Source organism: Penaeus vannamei, chromosome 1 (assembly GCF_042767895.1).
Source record: "Penaeus vannamei isolate JL-2024 chromosome 1, ASM4276789v1, whole genome shotgun sequence".
Classification (NCBI taxonomy): Eukaryota; Metazoa; Arthropoda; class Malacostraca; order Decapoda; family Penaeidae; genus Penaeus; species Penaeus vannamei.
Window position 1 is genome coordinate 7,038,746 of NC_091549.1, and position 15,000 is coordinate 7,053,745.

At 53.2% G+C, this 15,000-nt stretch overlaps 1 protein-coding gene across 13 annotated transcripts in view; it reads right to left on the minus strand.

Annotated features, from left to right (window-relative positions):
• The window catches only part of MICAL-like (protein), a 141,798-nt gene that overhangs the window by 39,759 nt on the left and 87,039 nt on the right, over positions 1-15,000 (minus strand). For 4 of the 13 annotated variants that reach the window (XM_070130273.1, XM_070130414.1, XM_070130215.1 and 1 more), the window contains exon 1: positions 8,629-10,388. The exons of 3 other annotated variants lie outside the window; for them this stretch is intronic. In XM_070130273.1, the coding sequence (XP_069986374.1) occupies positions 8,629-9,682 (1,054 nt within the window). In that variant the 5' untranslated portion in view covers positions 9,683-10,388. Of the gene's footprint in view, positions 1-2,812; positions 2,854-8,628; positions 10,389-15,000 lie in introns of those variants that run through there. 6 more of the 13 variants (XM_070130888.1, XM_070130647.1, XM_070130830.1 and 3 more) reach the window with 6 other exon arrangements.

Genomic DNA, 15,000 nt, shown 5'->3' on the forward strand with positions numbered 1-15,000 from the left:
TTATCTCTAATTAAACTCGATTTAAAATACTATTTCCTTCAGACAGACAGACTCCCTTTACAATTTCCGTCAAAAAAATCAACAACCACAGAAGTCGATCAAGTCAATATCTACTTTACGTCAATGTCCCTTAACCTTACACTACTTTTCTCCCTTTCTTAACATTTCTAATCATCTCTATTTTCATTACGGTAAGAACCACCTGAAGTCAGAGATGGCAGTTCGGGCAAGCAAGGCATCGCGTGTGTTAAGTCAGGCATCCAGCGTCAGTCTCATATTTCGGTTTACATATGAATTATTACACCTGCAGAGGGGGTGGGGGGAGAGAGGGAGAGAGAGAGAGCGAGAGAGAGAGAGAGAGAGAGAGAGAGAGAGAGAGAGAGAGAGAGAGAGAGAGAGAGAGAGAGAGAGAGAGAGAGAGAGGGAGTGGGGGGTGGGGTGGGCGGGGGGGGGGATACCGAGCCCCCACTGAAGGGGAAATAAGCGACCTTGCCTCTCCTCTTCTCCCTTTTCTCCCTTCCTTTCCCTTTCTCTTGATGGTGGTGGTGGTGATAACGGTGGTGATGATGATTGACGATGATTGATGATGATTGATGATGATGATAATGATGATGATAATAATGATGATAATGATGATGATAATGATAATGATAATGATAATGATAATGACGATGACGATGACGACGACGACGGTAAAAAAATAATAATGACAATAATAACAATAATAAAAAATATAACAAAAATAATGCAAAAGACAAAACCATTACCCCTATCACCTATAGCTACAAAGAATAAACAAAAAGAGAGAAAACCTGCCTGGTTTCGGCGTTGCATTACCTCGCTGAAACCACAAAGCCAGTATGAGAAGCGGAAATAGGAGAGGGGGAGAGGGGAGCGGGAGGGAGGGGAGAGGGGGAGAGGGGGAGACGGGAGCGGGGGAGAGGGAGAGAGGGAGAGAGGGGAGAGGAGGAGGAGAGGGGGAGAGGAGAAGGAGAGGAGAAGAGGAGGAGAGGGGAGAGGGGAGAGCGGGAGAGGAGGAGAGGGGGAGAGGAGGAGAGGAGAAGAGGGGGAGAGAGGGGAGAGGGGTGAAGGACAAGGGGGAGGAAGGGAGGACAGAATCGCCAAGGAAATATCTTTGTGGTCAACCACTGTTGGGCAAAGGTGATGTAACATTCAAAAAGGTGGGGTGGGGAGGAAATAACTGAATAAATAGGGCGAGACAATGAGGGAGGAAGGGTTGAAGGTTAGGGGATGGATAGACAAAGAGCGAAAGAGAGGAAAGGGAGAGGGGAAAAGAAAGGAATAGGAAGAAGAGAGATAGGGGGAAGAGACAAAAGAGGGAGAACGCGAGAGGGATAGGAAGAAGAGGAGAGATAGGTAGGGAGAGGGAGTAGGAAGGAAGGAAGGAAGGAAGAAATTAAGAGGAGGAGGAGGAGAGAGAACAGATTAGAAGGAAAAAGAAGGAGGAGGAGGAGAAGAGAGGAAAGAACTGAAGGGAAAGTGAAGAAAGAATAAGGTCACGCAGCACACGAACAGATCAGGAGGACGAGCAGGGAAACCGCCAAAGGAAAGGAAAATGGAAGGGAGGGAAGAGAAGAGAGAAGAGAGAAGGAACTACGGCAACCACGGCCGCGATTCAACACGTCACTTCCTGCGCTGGGCGTGGAAAAGGCGGCGATTGACACCCTGCATTCGCCAGGTGAGGAGGAGGAGGAAGAGGAGAAAGAGGAATAATAAAGAGTGTAAATGGAAAGGGGGGAGGGGAATGCAGGTCAACTGAAGGTGTGAAAGGAAGTTCAAGGGGGAGGGAGGGGAGGGAGGGGAAGGGAGGAAAAGAAGAGAGAGAGGGAGGGAGGGGGGGAGGGAAGGGAGAGAAAGAAGAGAGAGGGAGGGAGGGGGAGGGAGGGAGGGAGGGAGGGAGGGAGGGGAGAGAGAGAGAGAGAGAGAGAGAGAGAGAGAGAGAGAGAGAGAGAGAGAGAGAGAGAGAGAGACAGAGAAAGAGAGAGACAGAGAGAGAGAGAGAGAGAGAGAGCCAGACAGAGAGAGAGACAGAGACAGAGAGAGAGACAGAGACAGAGAGAGAGAGCAGAGAGAGAGACAGAAAGACAGAGGCAGAGACAGAGACAGAGACAGAGAGAGAGACAGAGACAGAGAGACAGAGAGAGAGAGAGACAGAGAGACAGAGAGACAGAGAGACAGAGAGACAGAGAGACAGAGACAGAGAGACAGACAGTCAGAGACAGAGAGACAGACAGAGAGAGAGGCAGGCAGATAGAGGAAGAGTGGAAGGGGGGGGGCAGGAAGGGGGAGTCCACAATCAAGTGCGGCAGGGAGGCGTGGCCCACTTGGTGACGTCACCGGGCAAAACAAGAAGCACGTGACCCTGCGATTCTGACATAGCGGGAACACTACCCCGACATGTTCCTCAAAAAAGGCCATCTACTCCTTGCCCCAATGCCGGAGGGGAAGAGCGCAGAAAGGTCGACAAACCGACGTGCGCAGAGGAGGAGGAGGAGGAGGATGAGGAGGAGGAGGAGGAGGAGGAGGAGGAGGAGGAGGAGGAGGAGGAGGAGGAGGAGGAGGAGGAGGAGGAGGAGGAAGAGGAAGAAGAATATGATAAGGAGGAGGTGTGTACAAGCGCGCTCGCCCTTCTTCGACACGCATCTCCCCAGACCACGCGAAATATCCGTGCTCGAACCCATTCCAGAGTCCGCCCATGTCCCACGGCCAGCCACCCATCGCTCCCCCTAGGTGTTTCGCCGCCCGACCCTCACCGCTGTTTACCTGGAAGTCGAGTGACTCACTGACTCACCTGCAGCTCTCGGTTGCGGTCCGCGGGGTTGCCTATGCGCTCTGGGTAAACGAACGAGGAACAGGATGAAGAGGAAGAGGAAGAGGAGGCAGAGACGGAGGTCCGGCGTGCACTTTCATCCCTGAGAATGCCGGGGTGGAGCTGGGGGGTGGGGGAAGGGAGGGGAAGGGGGGGAGAGAGCCTTCAACCGCTGAACTCGGCTCCCCTGCTGACAACGGCGCCGCGCTACACTCGCGGTACAGCCACGCCACACCCTTCCTTCGCCCCCCTGGCCAGTCCAAACCAGCGGAAAGGCGCTTCTACACTTCTCCCCCGCACGCAGCCAGATCCAACCTCCCTCCACTCGTTTAAATTCTCACTCGCACTCACTGTACGCAACGACACCCCTCCCCCACCACCCCCCCTTCGAGACACTTGCACTTCACAGTACGGCCAAAACACAGCACAGCACAGCACACGCATCCACGGGGCGCTCAAGAGTACGAATGGCGAGGCACGTGAGCACAGCGCCAGCGAGGACACTCCATGACGGCCCTCCAGGACGGTTCGGGTGAAACTGAGCGACCCGGCCGCCCGAGGGAGCAGGAGGCGGTGGGAGGCAGGGGAGGAGGAGGAGGAGGAGGAGGAGGAACAGGGTGGGAAGGGGAGGAGGGTGAAGGGAGAGGTGGCGGGGGAGGAGGGTGAAGGGAGAGGTGGCGGGGGAGGACGAGTAGGGTGGAAAGGGAGGGGGATGGGAGGGGTAGGAGGGTGAAAGAAGGGAAGTGGAGAGGAGGAGAAGGACGAATAGAGTAGAAAGGGAGAGAATGGAGAGAGGAGAGGAAGGTCGAGAGAAAGGAGGTGGGTGGAAGGCCGTAAGAGCGTGAAGGGAGAGAATTGGGACTAGGAAGGGAAGAAGAATTAAAGAATGGGAAGGGGATGAACAAACTGGACAAAGAGAGAGGAGAAGAAAAGGGAAGAACTGGAACGAGGAAGAGAGTGGAAAGAGGAATGGTATTTAGGAATGGGGAGAGAGGAAAAGGAAGGGAGGCGGAGGAGAAGGAGGAGGGATATTCGCCCCTACCAACACACTATCGTCACCCCCCCCCCACACACACACTCAGCACGCGCCCTCCCCTCACCCCCCCCCCTACCTTCCCGACACACCCGTCTTCGCACTCTGCCCGCTCTTGCTTACTTCATCCTTACTACAGCACTTTATAAGTAGCAGCCTTCAAAAAACATTATCTATATCACTTATTTCCTACGTCCTCTCCCTTACTCAACTCAGTCGGTCCTGCACTCACTCACTCACACCTATTTTTCTCTTTCCTTCTCTCCCCTCCTCTCCTCTTCTCTCAATTCTATTCTATTCTATTCTATTCTCTCCTCACAATTCTCTTCTTTTCTCTTCTCTTCTCTCCTCTTTTCTTTTCTTTTCTTTTCTTTTCTTTTCTTTTCTTTTCTTTTCTCTCCTCTCCTCTTCTCCCCCCCTCCCCACTCCCTCTCCACACCACACAGATGCCTTGCATACCACCCAACATACCATCCCATCCCACCCTTCCCCTCCCTCCCCACCCAAGCCCTATTCCTTCTCGCCCCTTCACCCTATTCCCCCACCCCACCCCTCCGCTCCCGCCTCCCCCTTCCCCAACAGTCGCTAATCAACACAATATTCGCCCTCCTCCTATAACACCCCTCCCTTCCCTCCCACTATCTACCCCTTCCTTCCCTCCCTACCCTTTCTCTTTCTCCTCTCCTCTCCTCTCTCTCCTCTCTCCTCTCCCTCTCCTTCCTCTCCCTTCTCCTCCCTCCCCTCCTCTCCTCTCCCTCTCCTCTCCTCTCCTCTCCTTCCTCCTCTCTCCTCCTCCCTCTCCTCTCCCTCCTCTCCTCTCTCCTCCTCTCCTCCCTCCTCCCCTCCCTCCTCCCCTCCCTCTCCTCTCCTCCTCTCCTCTCCTCTCGTCTCCCCTCCCTCTCCTCCTCTCCTCTCCTCTCCTCTCTCCTCTCCCTCTCTCCTCTCCTTCCTCTCCTCCTCTCCTCTCCCTCCTCTCCTCCCCTCTCCTCCTCTCCTCTCCCTCTCCTCTCCTCCTCTCTCCTCCCCTCCTCTCCTCCCTCCCTCTCCTCCTCTCCTCTCCTCCCTCCCTCTCCTCTCCCTCCTCCCCTCCCTCCCTCTCCCCCTCCTCCCCTCCCTCCCTCCCTCTCCTCCCCTCTCCCCTCTCCTCCCCTCTCCCCCTCTCCTCCCCTCTCCCTTCTCCTCCCCTCTCCTCCCCTCTCCCTCTCCTCCCCTCTCCTCCCCTCTCTCCCTCTCCTCTCCTCTCCTCTCCCTCTCCTCTCCTCCTCCCCTCTCCTCCCTTCCCTCCACCCTCTCCTCCCCTCTCCTCCCTTCCCTCCTCCCTCTCCTCCCCTCTCCTCCCTCTTCCTCTCCTCCCTCCCTCTCCTCTCCCTCCTCCCTCTCCTCCCTCCCTCCCTCCTCCCTCCCTCTCCTCTCCTCCTCTCCCTCTCCTCTCCCTCCCCTCCCCTCTCCTCTCCTCTCCCTCCTCCTCTCCTCTCTCTCCTCTCCTCTCCTCTCTCCCTCCTCCCTCTCCTCCTCTCCTCTCCTCCCCTCCTCCTCTCCTCTCCTCCCTCTCCTCCCCTCCCTCCCCTCTCTCCTCTCCTCCCTCCTCCCCTCCCCTCCCCCTCCTCCCCTCCACTCTCCTCCTCCCTCTTCCTCCTCCCCTCTCCTCCTCCCTCTCTCCTCTCCTCTCCTCTCCTCTCTCTCCTCTCCTCTCCTCTCCTTCTCCTCCCTTCTCCTCCTCTCCTCCCCTCCTCCTCCCTCCCTCCCCTCCCTCTCCCCCCTCTCCTCCCTCCTCTCCTCTCCCCCCCTCCCCTCTCCTCTCCTCTCCTCTCCTCTCTCCTCTCCTCTCCTCTCCTCCTCCTCCCCTCCCCTCCCTCCCTCCTCCTCTCCTCCCCTCTCTCTCCTCCCCTCTCCCTCCTCTCCCTCCCCTCTCCCTCCCTCTCCTCCTCCCTCTCCTCCCCTCTCCCCCTCTCCTCCCCTCTCCCCTCCCCCCTCTCCTCCCTCCTCCTCCCTCTCCTCCCTCTCTCCCCCTCTTCCTCCTCTCCCTCCCTCTCCTCCCCTCCCTCCTCTCCTCCTCTCCTCCTCCTCCCTCTCCTCTCCCTCTCCTCTCCTCCTCTCTCCTCTCCTCTCCTCTCTCCTCCCTCTCTCCTCTCCTCTCCTCTCTCCTCTCCTCTCTCCTCTCCTCTCCTTCCTCCTCCTCTCCCTCTCCTCTCTCCTCTCTCCTCCTCTTCTCTTCTCCCTTTCCTCTCTCCTTCCCCTCCCTTTCCCCCCTCCCCTCTCCTCTCCTCTCTCCTCTCCTCTCCCTCTCTCCTCTCTCTCCTCTCCCTCTCCTCCCAGTCGTTGATCAGCACAATACTAACGAACCAGTTTCTCCCAACCCCATATCGCAACGGGGAGGAGGCGGAGGGGTTGCTCTCTCTCTCTCATTCTCTCTCTCTCTCTCTCTCTCTCTCTCTCTCTCTCTCTCTCTCTCTCTCTCTCTCTCTCTCTCTCTCTCTCTCTCTCTCTCTCTTTCGCAAAGGCAATTCCTCGAGAAACACAGACACGTGATTGCGCGTTAAATTTCCAACGGCAATTAACGCGGCGTTGTTGTGATGCAACGGCGCCTGGCACAGAGGGTGGGGGTGGGGTGGGGTTGGGGGGGTGGGGGTGGGGTGGGGGGTGGTTGTAGGGTGGGGGTGGGGTTGTGGGGGGGAAGAGGGCGTGAGGTGAAAACGGGGGAACGAATAACAACTCTTTTTGTGAGGACAATGAAGAGGGGGGTTAGCAAGCGAAGGAGGGGGGGGGAGGGTGAAGGGGGGAGACCTGGATTTAAGTAAAGAAAGAAAGAACAAGAGAAAGGAATAATGAGCATGACTTAGTGAGCTACAGCGTGGAAGGATGAACCGCTAACGAGTATGATTTGACGAGTTACAGAGTCGAAGGATGAACCGCATTCATGTTGACAAATGTAGAAATCGTATGAATGAGAACAACCACACCCCGTATTTCTGACGGAGATGCATTCGAAACACGATAAAATATACACCCCTTGTATAGTGAAGACACTCATTATCACCTAACCCTTTCCTACAGTGTGGAAAGACTCGGGCTGTGAGTGAGTCACGAGAGAGAAAGCATGAGGATGAGTACGAGGTGCAACAGCTGATGAGTGAGCAGAAGCTACTGTTGGCATTTAGCTGCACTTGGGTACGTATTAGTCGCATGATAAAGCGCGCAGGTGGAGGCGCGCTTGGTCTCTGTGCGAGTCTGAGGTATTGTTTACGTGTCATATCTCACCTGCTTGACGAATACACACCTGCATCCGTGACATGCTCTCCCCCCACCCCCACCCCGTCTTTGGCAAATCTACACGACGTAAAAAAATTGTTTTTATCTTTTCAACGAAGAGGGTTGGCATAGGGGTTGGGGAAGGAACGGGGAGAGGGAGAGACAGAAATGGAAGGTATGGGGATGGGAGAGGAAGGGAGAGGAAGGGAAGGGAAGGGAAGGGAAGGGAAGGGAAGGGAAGGGAAGGGAAGGGAAGGGAAGGGAAGGAAGGAAGGAAGGGAAGGAAGGAAGGGAAGGAAGGGAAGGAAGGAAGGGAAGGGAAGGGAGCCAAGGGAAGGGGAGCCAAGGGAAGGGGAGCCAAGGGAAGGGGAGCCAAGGGAAGGGGAGCCAAGGGAAGGGGAGCCAAGGGAAGGGGAGCCAAGGGAAGGGAAGGAAGGGAAGGAAGGAAGGGAGGGGAAGGGAAGGGAAGGGGAGCCAAAGGAAGAGAAGGGAAGAGAATGGGAGCGAAAGGAAGGGAAGAGAAGGGGAGCGAAAAAAAGGGAAAGGAAGGGAAAGAAAAGGATAGGAAGGGCAAACAGAGACAACTAAAAAAGACAGGAGAGCAAACAACCAAACCCACACAAAGCCACTCACACACAAGCAGATGCACAAAAAAGGAATGAAGGAGAGGGAAAAGTCACAAAGGCAGCTAAATCTGTTCGCCACACAGGATTTCCTTCCGGCGCACTTTCGCAACCGGCCTCGCTCTTCCATACTGAACGCTGACACCCGTAGAAACCTCCAGTTATCTCTCGGGACAGGAAAGGATTCCCCGTAATGTGTGCGTGTGACGGTCTGTGCGCAATATGCAAAACACTCTTGGATACACTCGCTTGTGAAACGCACACAGACATACATTCTTTTTCCTGATATATATGCGCAAGAACACAGGTGTGTGTGTGGTTAATGTATGCTCACACACGCACCCATACGCATAGGCCTACGCACGCGCTAATACATGCACACACATGCCCTCAAACACACACACACTTTCCCCTACTCAATTACACACACGTTCTCTCCCACGTAATACATACATACATACATACACACACACACACACACACACACACACACACACACACACACACACACACACACACACACACACACACACACACACACACACACACACACACACACACACACACATATTTCAATATATATATACACACACATGCATATACATTTCAATATATATACACATACATATATACATACATACATACATACATACATACATACATACATACATACACAAACGCACAAGCACACGCACACTCACACACCCTCCCACTCTCACTATTCAGTCACTCACACACTCATGCACTCATTTACTCACCCACCCACACACCCACTCTCTCACTCTCTCACTCACTCACTCACTCACCTACCACTCACCACCACCACCACCACCACCACTCACCACCACTCACTCACCACTCACCACCTACCACCACTCACTCACTCACTCTACCTTCGGTCTCCGCTTCGGTCGACTCCGTCAGTATTTTTCGGATGAGACTGATAATAATATCGTCTTCTTCGGCGTAAGGAACAGTGCCGTTCGAGGTGGCACTTGAGGTACTTGCGGCGTTCGTTGTACTTTCGTTACTCGGGCTCGTGGTACTTGGAACGCCCGTGGTACCTCCGCTACTCGTGGTACTCGCAATGCCCACGGTTCCTTCGGTGCTCGTGGTACTTTTGGTACTGCTTGTGCTGCTTGCGGTGTTTGTTGAGCTGGTCGCTGGTTCTCCGTGCGAGTCCGTTTCCTCTTCCTCCTCAATCGACGCCGCCCCCTTCGCCTCCTCTTCAATGGCCGCGTCCTGGGCCACCCACCCGCACCTGTTAGCGGTCTTGCTGTCCTTCGCCCGCCTTCCTCGCTTCCTCCTGAAGATGACCAGCTCCTTGGCCTCCGCCTTGGCCCTGGCAGACACCAACCTGCCGGCGATGGAGGAGGAGGCGGGCGTGGAGGCGGAGTTGCTGGTGGACGAGGCCGACGCGGCGGGGACGGCGGGGGCGCTGCACATCTGGGCTGGCGAAGTGCAGGCGCGAGGGGGGGCGGCGGCTGGCGTGGCGGCGGAGGGCGAGAAGGAGAACGGGCACAGGAGGGGCGACGAAGGGCTGGGAGGGGCGGAGAGGATGAACTCGGCCCTCCGCTTCTGCTTCGAGCTGCTCGTCACTTTGTTCCGGAGGGTGATGCTCACTTCCCCTGCGTTCCCATCACGCGTCCCGTCCACCCCCTGTTCCTTATCCCTGCCCCCGCCACCATCACAAGCATCGCCATCGCCACCATCGTCATCATCGTCTATGAAAGGAATTTCTCCCTCCGACTCCATTTCTTGGCAGTTGCGGCGCGGCGTGGCGTCTCGGAGGGGCGACGCCGCCCCCGCGTGCTGCTCCGGGGCACCAGTCTGAGGCCTGCGGGCAGCACTCTCTGCCGAGGGCCACGTCGCCTCATCGCCTCGCCTGAGCTGCTCCGGCCCTACGCTGCTGGCGCCCGCGCGCCTCTTGCCCACCGCGTAGCTCATGCCTAAGTAGCGGCGGTCGCTCCTTGTCAATTCCGTCCCTCGCCCCCACTGCGTACCTGGCGACCCGCGCGACGACAACACCGCCGAGTCACATGACACCTGTAAGAGGGCCGCCGGTGGGAGGCTCCAGGTGCTGCGGAGGCGGAGGGGCGTGCGAGGGTTATCCGGGCCGGGGCGTCCTGTTTCCGAGGCCCCTCCGCGGCTGTGGCTACGGGCAGCACCTCCCTGGCACGCTAGGGCACCGTAGCTGGCACGACGTCACCGCCAGATGGGTGGCCGTCGCCAGGTGCTCTGTCACTGCCTCTGCCAGCCAACACCTGCACCCTAGGACTCGCACTCTCGAACTAGCTAGGGCTCACTCGGGCGCCGCTAGGTAATGCCTTTCTATCAACCACCGAAGATTGGTGAGTCACACTCGAGCCCATCTGAAGCTTTGTCTGTGCTCATGCGCTTCGGAGCCACGCACCCAATCACTTGCTTGGACTCAACGCAACACGAAGCCGCACACAACACGTGCTGCATATAAGACACAATATACACCACCAAACGGGCGAGATAAGGACCCGCACCAACCGCAATACCCCCACGAAATTCTGGCCGCACTCGGTTCCAATCTGCTCTTGGTGCCAGCCTGGCACGAACTGACCTCCGGCTGGCACCCCCTCCGTCGCCGCTCTAATTCCTGGCACCGGCGGCGAAGTAATCCTAAGCGGCGACACACGCGCCCCGGCACCTCCGCCCTGCCCACCCCTGAGCCGTGACCTCACCGGGATCAAGACAGGAAAAAACAAGAGATTAGGCAGGACGCGAGTAAAAACCCTCTTGCCCTAAACGCTGGTCGTCCCCCCGCGCCCCAAGGGAAGCTTATTAAGACGGCGCCACGTACGTACACGTTCGTTAGTGCGCCACCTGCCAAACGTCATTTCTTTCTTTGAGTAAAACGCTGTACAAATATAGATCTTTTAATGTGAATTAACATTTCCAAATTGGTCAGGAAAATTCTATGCGCGTGTACGTTTCGGCGCACTTCCATACATACATACATGCATATATACATATACACATCCATATTGTACACACATTCTGTACACACAAACACATACATAAACATTTATACATAAATACACATTAATTCATATATACATACATACACAGACAGACTGATATAAATCTACGTACACATATAGATAAATAGACATACACAGATGTAGACGCAGATGCACATATAGTTACTACAGATGTAATCACAAATAAAAATAGATACATATATTGATACACGAATGCGTGTGTGCAAGTACATAGATAGATAGATAGATAGATAGATAGATAGATAGATAGATAGATGATAGATAGATGATAGATAGATGATAGATAGATAGATAGATAGATAGATAGATAGATAGATAGATAGATAGATAGATAGATAGATAGATAGATAGATAGATAGATAGATAGATAGATAGATAGATAGACAGACAGACAGACAGACAGACAGACAGACAGACAGACAGAGACAGACAGACAGACAGATAGATAGATAGATAGATAGATAGATAGATAGATAGATAAATAGATAGACAGATAGATAGATAAACAAAGAGAAAGATAGACAAATAGATAGACAGATAGATAGATAGATAGGTAGATACATACACAGATAGATAGATAGATACATATACACATACACACACAAATATACAAACGTATGTCCCGCAAATGTATGTACACAAGATGATAAAAGGCATGCTGTGGCACGGTGTCAGCTCTAGTGCCAAAGGTGTAATCATCTCCTGTCACAACAAACAAATCCCTCGGTGTCATTCACGTCGTGGATTTAGGAATCACCCGGGGGGAGGGGTGGCGTCCACAGGGGTGGGGGTGGCGTCCGTGGGGGAGGGGTGGGGTGGCGTCCATGGGGGAGGGGGCGTCTGTGGGGGAGGGGGTGGCGTCCACTGGGGGAGGGGGTGTCCATTGTGGGAGGGAGTAAGTCCACGGGGGGAGTAGGGGCACTCATGGGGAGAAGGGGGGCGCCAAAAGGGGAGGGGGTGGTATCCATGGAGGAAGGGGTGGCGTCCACGGGGGTGGAGGGGTGGCGTCTACGGGGGGAAGGGGTCGTCCACGAGGGGAGGGGCGTCGTCCACAGGTGGAGGGTGGGTGCAATCTTACACCTGGGGATTACTGCTGCGACGAGTAAATTGATAATTGTATGTCTAACGGCGTGATAGCGGTTCCTTCTAGCCATTCAGCTTCTCTCTGAACAGGTCAACATAATACTACATATACCCTGTGCGGAATCAGAATGAATACGTTTATTCAGTGTCTTCTATGTCAAAAAAAAACTAAAACACCCCTTGAATATACCGGCAAATCTACTTCTATAACAAGGGTTGCAAGGAATACATTTGCATTTCTCAGGATATGCTTAGGGATTTGAAAGTACAAAAGCAGGGGACCGTGGACACTGCACGTAAAATACAAACAACATGAACATTCTCGGTACAAATCAGCTGATAGAGTAAGCAACCTGGATAAATCATTCCTCGTTTCGACATATCCAGTGTTCCTAATAAAACATATGATACAAGGGCACTTTTTACATTTGATCCTTAATTTTTGGTGTTTACGGGAGCCAATCAGAAAGAAAAATGAATCCCTTTATAACTTCACCTACGTCCTCGCCTTCTTATAGTAGACATTCAGAATCGCACGTGATAATAAATTCACAAGACCGTTCAACGTTCGCACGAATGTATGTGCGTACCATAGCAGCTTCGATTAAAAAATCAAAATACAAAATAATATAATAATAAATAATTGAATAAATAAATAAATAAAAATGAAAATGAAAAAGCCACAACGAGAATGGCTGTTTTTCCTTTTCATTTTTGCTTACACGTTACTGTGTTTGTGCTTGTGTTCACACATATATATAATCAAATCACAAATTCAAACAAATAAAAAGGCTTGTCTAGAACAAAACAAAAACCACAATCACGCGAACAAAAAAAAAAATCTACCCCATTCTTCCACAAATACAGCTGGGGGTCGACCTGCCCTCATCTCACTTTTCTTCTTTTCCTTTCCAAGCAGTCGCGAGCCTCGATCCAAACCCTATTTCCCAATCCCACGAATCCCCCTTTCCCGCCCCAATCCCTTCCGTCCGTGATTAGCCCCAGGACCCCTTCGCGGCTCTCTTAATCACTTTTCGGCCTTCGAGTTTACCACTTATCACGGTTCCTGCGGGGTTTGTTTAGTCTAGCGAGTGACTGATGTTGGTGTTGGTAATGGCAGCTGTGTACAAGACCCGAGTCGCTTTAAACCGGCTGTTGTTTTTAGCTCGCTCGCGGGAATGGGAAAGTTAGCCCTGGTCTACGTTTTCTATACGCTGGGCTTCGCTTTATTTTTTTCTCTGATTCGTTTCCACCTGACTGATGTTTTCGATTCATTTCTTCGTATCTTCTTCCCGATGAAAATTATTCACGATAAATATACACGGAATTGTGCAGGATTTAAACAAAAATATCATTCATTTCAATAGAGGATAAAGAGGAACAGACATTTACAGGAACACAATACGTAAAAATAACAATAATAATACACACGCACATGCAAATGTATATCAATACCCACCACTACCTCCCTCCCCAAACACACACTGATATGATGACAATGCCACATTCGAACACGTGAACAAAACCACTCTCACACACTCACACTCACACTCACACTCACACTCACACTCACACTTACACACAGAACACAGACACACACGAACACAGAAAACACACACACACACACACACACACACACACACACACACACACACACACACACACACACACACACACACACACACACACACACACACACACACACACACACACAGAGCACAACACACACGCCACACGACAACACAAAACAACACAACACACCGCACACACACCACACAACACACACAACAAAAATAACACAACACAAAAACAAAAAAAAACAACAGAACACACCACACCACACCACACCACACCACACCACACCACACACACAACAAAACACAACACAACACACAACACACCACACCACAAAACACGCAGCACAGAACCCCGAGCACGCCCGCACAAGAGACCAACCCAACCACGTGTGCAAAATGATCGCGTCTCCTCGAGGGGGAGAATAAAAGAAGTAGAGACGAAAGGGAGGAGGACAAGAGGAGAGAGAAGAAAGGAGAGAGGGGGAATAATCAATCGGAGAGGACAGATTGAGAATGTGAGAAAGCATTATGGAAGGATGAGGGGCGTGGGGAAGGAGGGGAGGAGGGAGGGGTGGAGGGAGAGAGGGAGGGGAAGAAGGTGGGGGAGGAGAGGCAACAAAGGAAAGGAGGAGGAGCAACGAAGGAGGAGAGAGGGAGGAAGAAGGGGTGAGGAGGAGGAAGAAGGAATAGAGGGGGAGGAAGCAGGAGATAGGAGAGAAGTAAGAAGAGAGGATAGATGGAGAGAGGGAAAGAAGGAGAAAGGGGGAAGAAAGAAAGAGGAAAGACAGAAACGGAAAAGAGGGGGCGGAAGATTATCCGAGAAGAAATCAGAAGCGAGGAAGGAAAAGAAAGAAAAAAAAGAAAGGGGAGCGAAAGAAAAAAATAATACGAAAGAGCTTAAAATCACAGAAGGGAGGAGGAGAATGAGGAGGAAGGGGGAGAAGGAGGAGGAGGAGGAGGGGAGAATTAGGAGGAGGAGGGAGAAGAAGAAGAGGGGGAGGAGGGGGAGAAGGAGGAGAAGGAGGAGGAAGAGAAGGAGGAGGAGAAGGAGGAGGAGGAGCAGGAGGAAGAAGAGGAGAAGGAGGAAGAAGAGGAGGAGAAGGAGGAAGATGAAGAAGAGGAGGAAGAAGAAGGAAAGGAGGGTAAGGAGGAAGAGGAGGAAGAAGAAGAGGAGGGGAAGGAGGAAGAGGAAGAGAAGGAGGAAGAGGAGGAGAAGGAGGAGGAGAAGGGAGGGGAGGAGGAGAAGGAGGGGGAGGAGGAGGAGTAGGGGGAGAAGGAGAAGGAGGAAGTGAAGGAGGAAGAGGGGGGGGAAGAAGAAAGACAATAGGGCCGGGGACGCAGCGCCAGCAGGAGCAGCGGAACCACGGGGCCCGATAAGCCTCGCTGCGCCTCTGTCGATAGGGCTTAATGGTGTTACCTCAAGCTGCTTATCAGGGGCTGCCTAAACCGAGGGGAAAGGAGGGGAGGGAAGAGAAGGGAAGGGAAGGGAAGGGAAGGGAAGGGAAGGGAAGGGAAGGGAAGGGAAGGGAAGGGAAGGGAAGGGAAGGGAAGGGAAGGGAAGGGAAGGGAA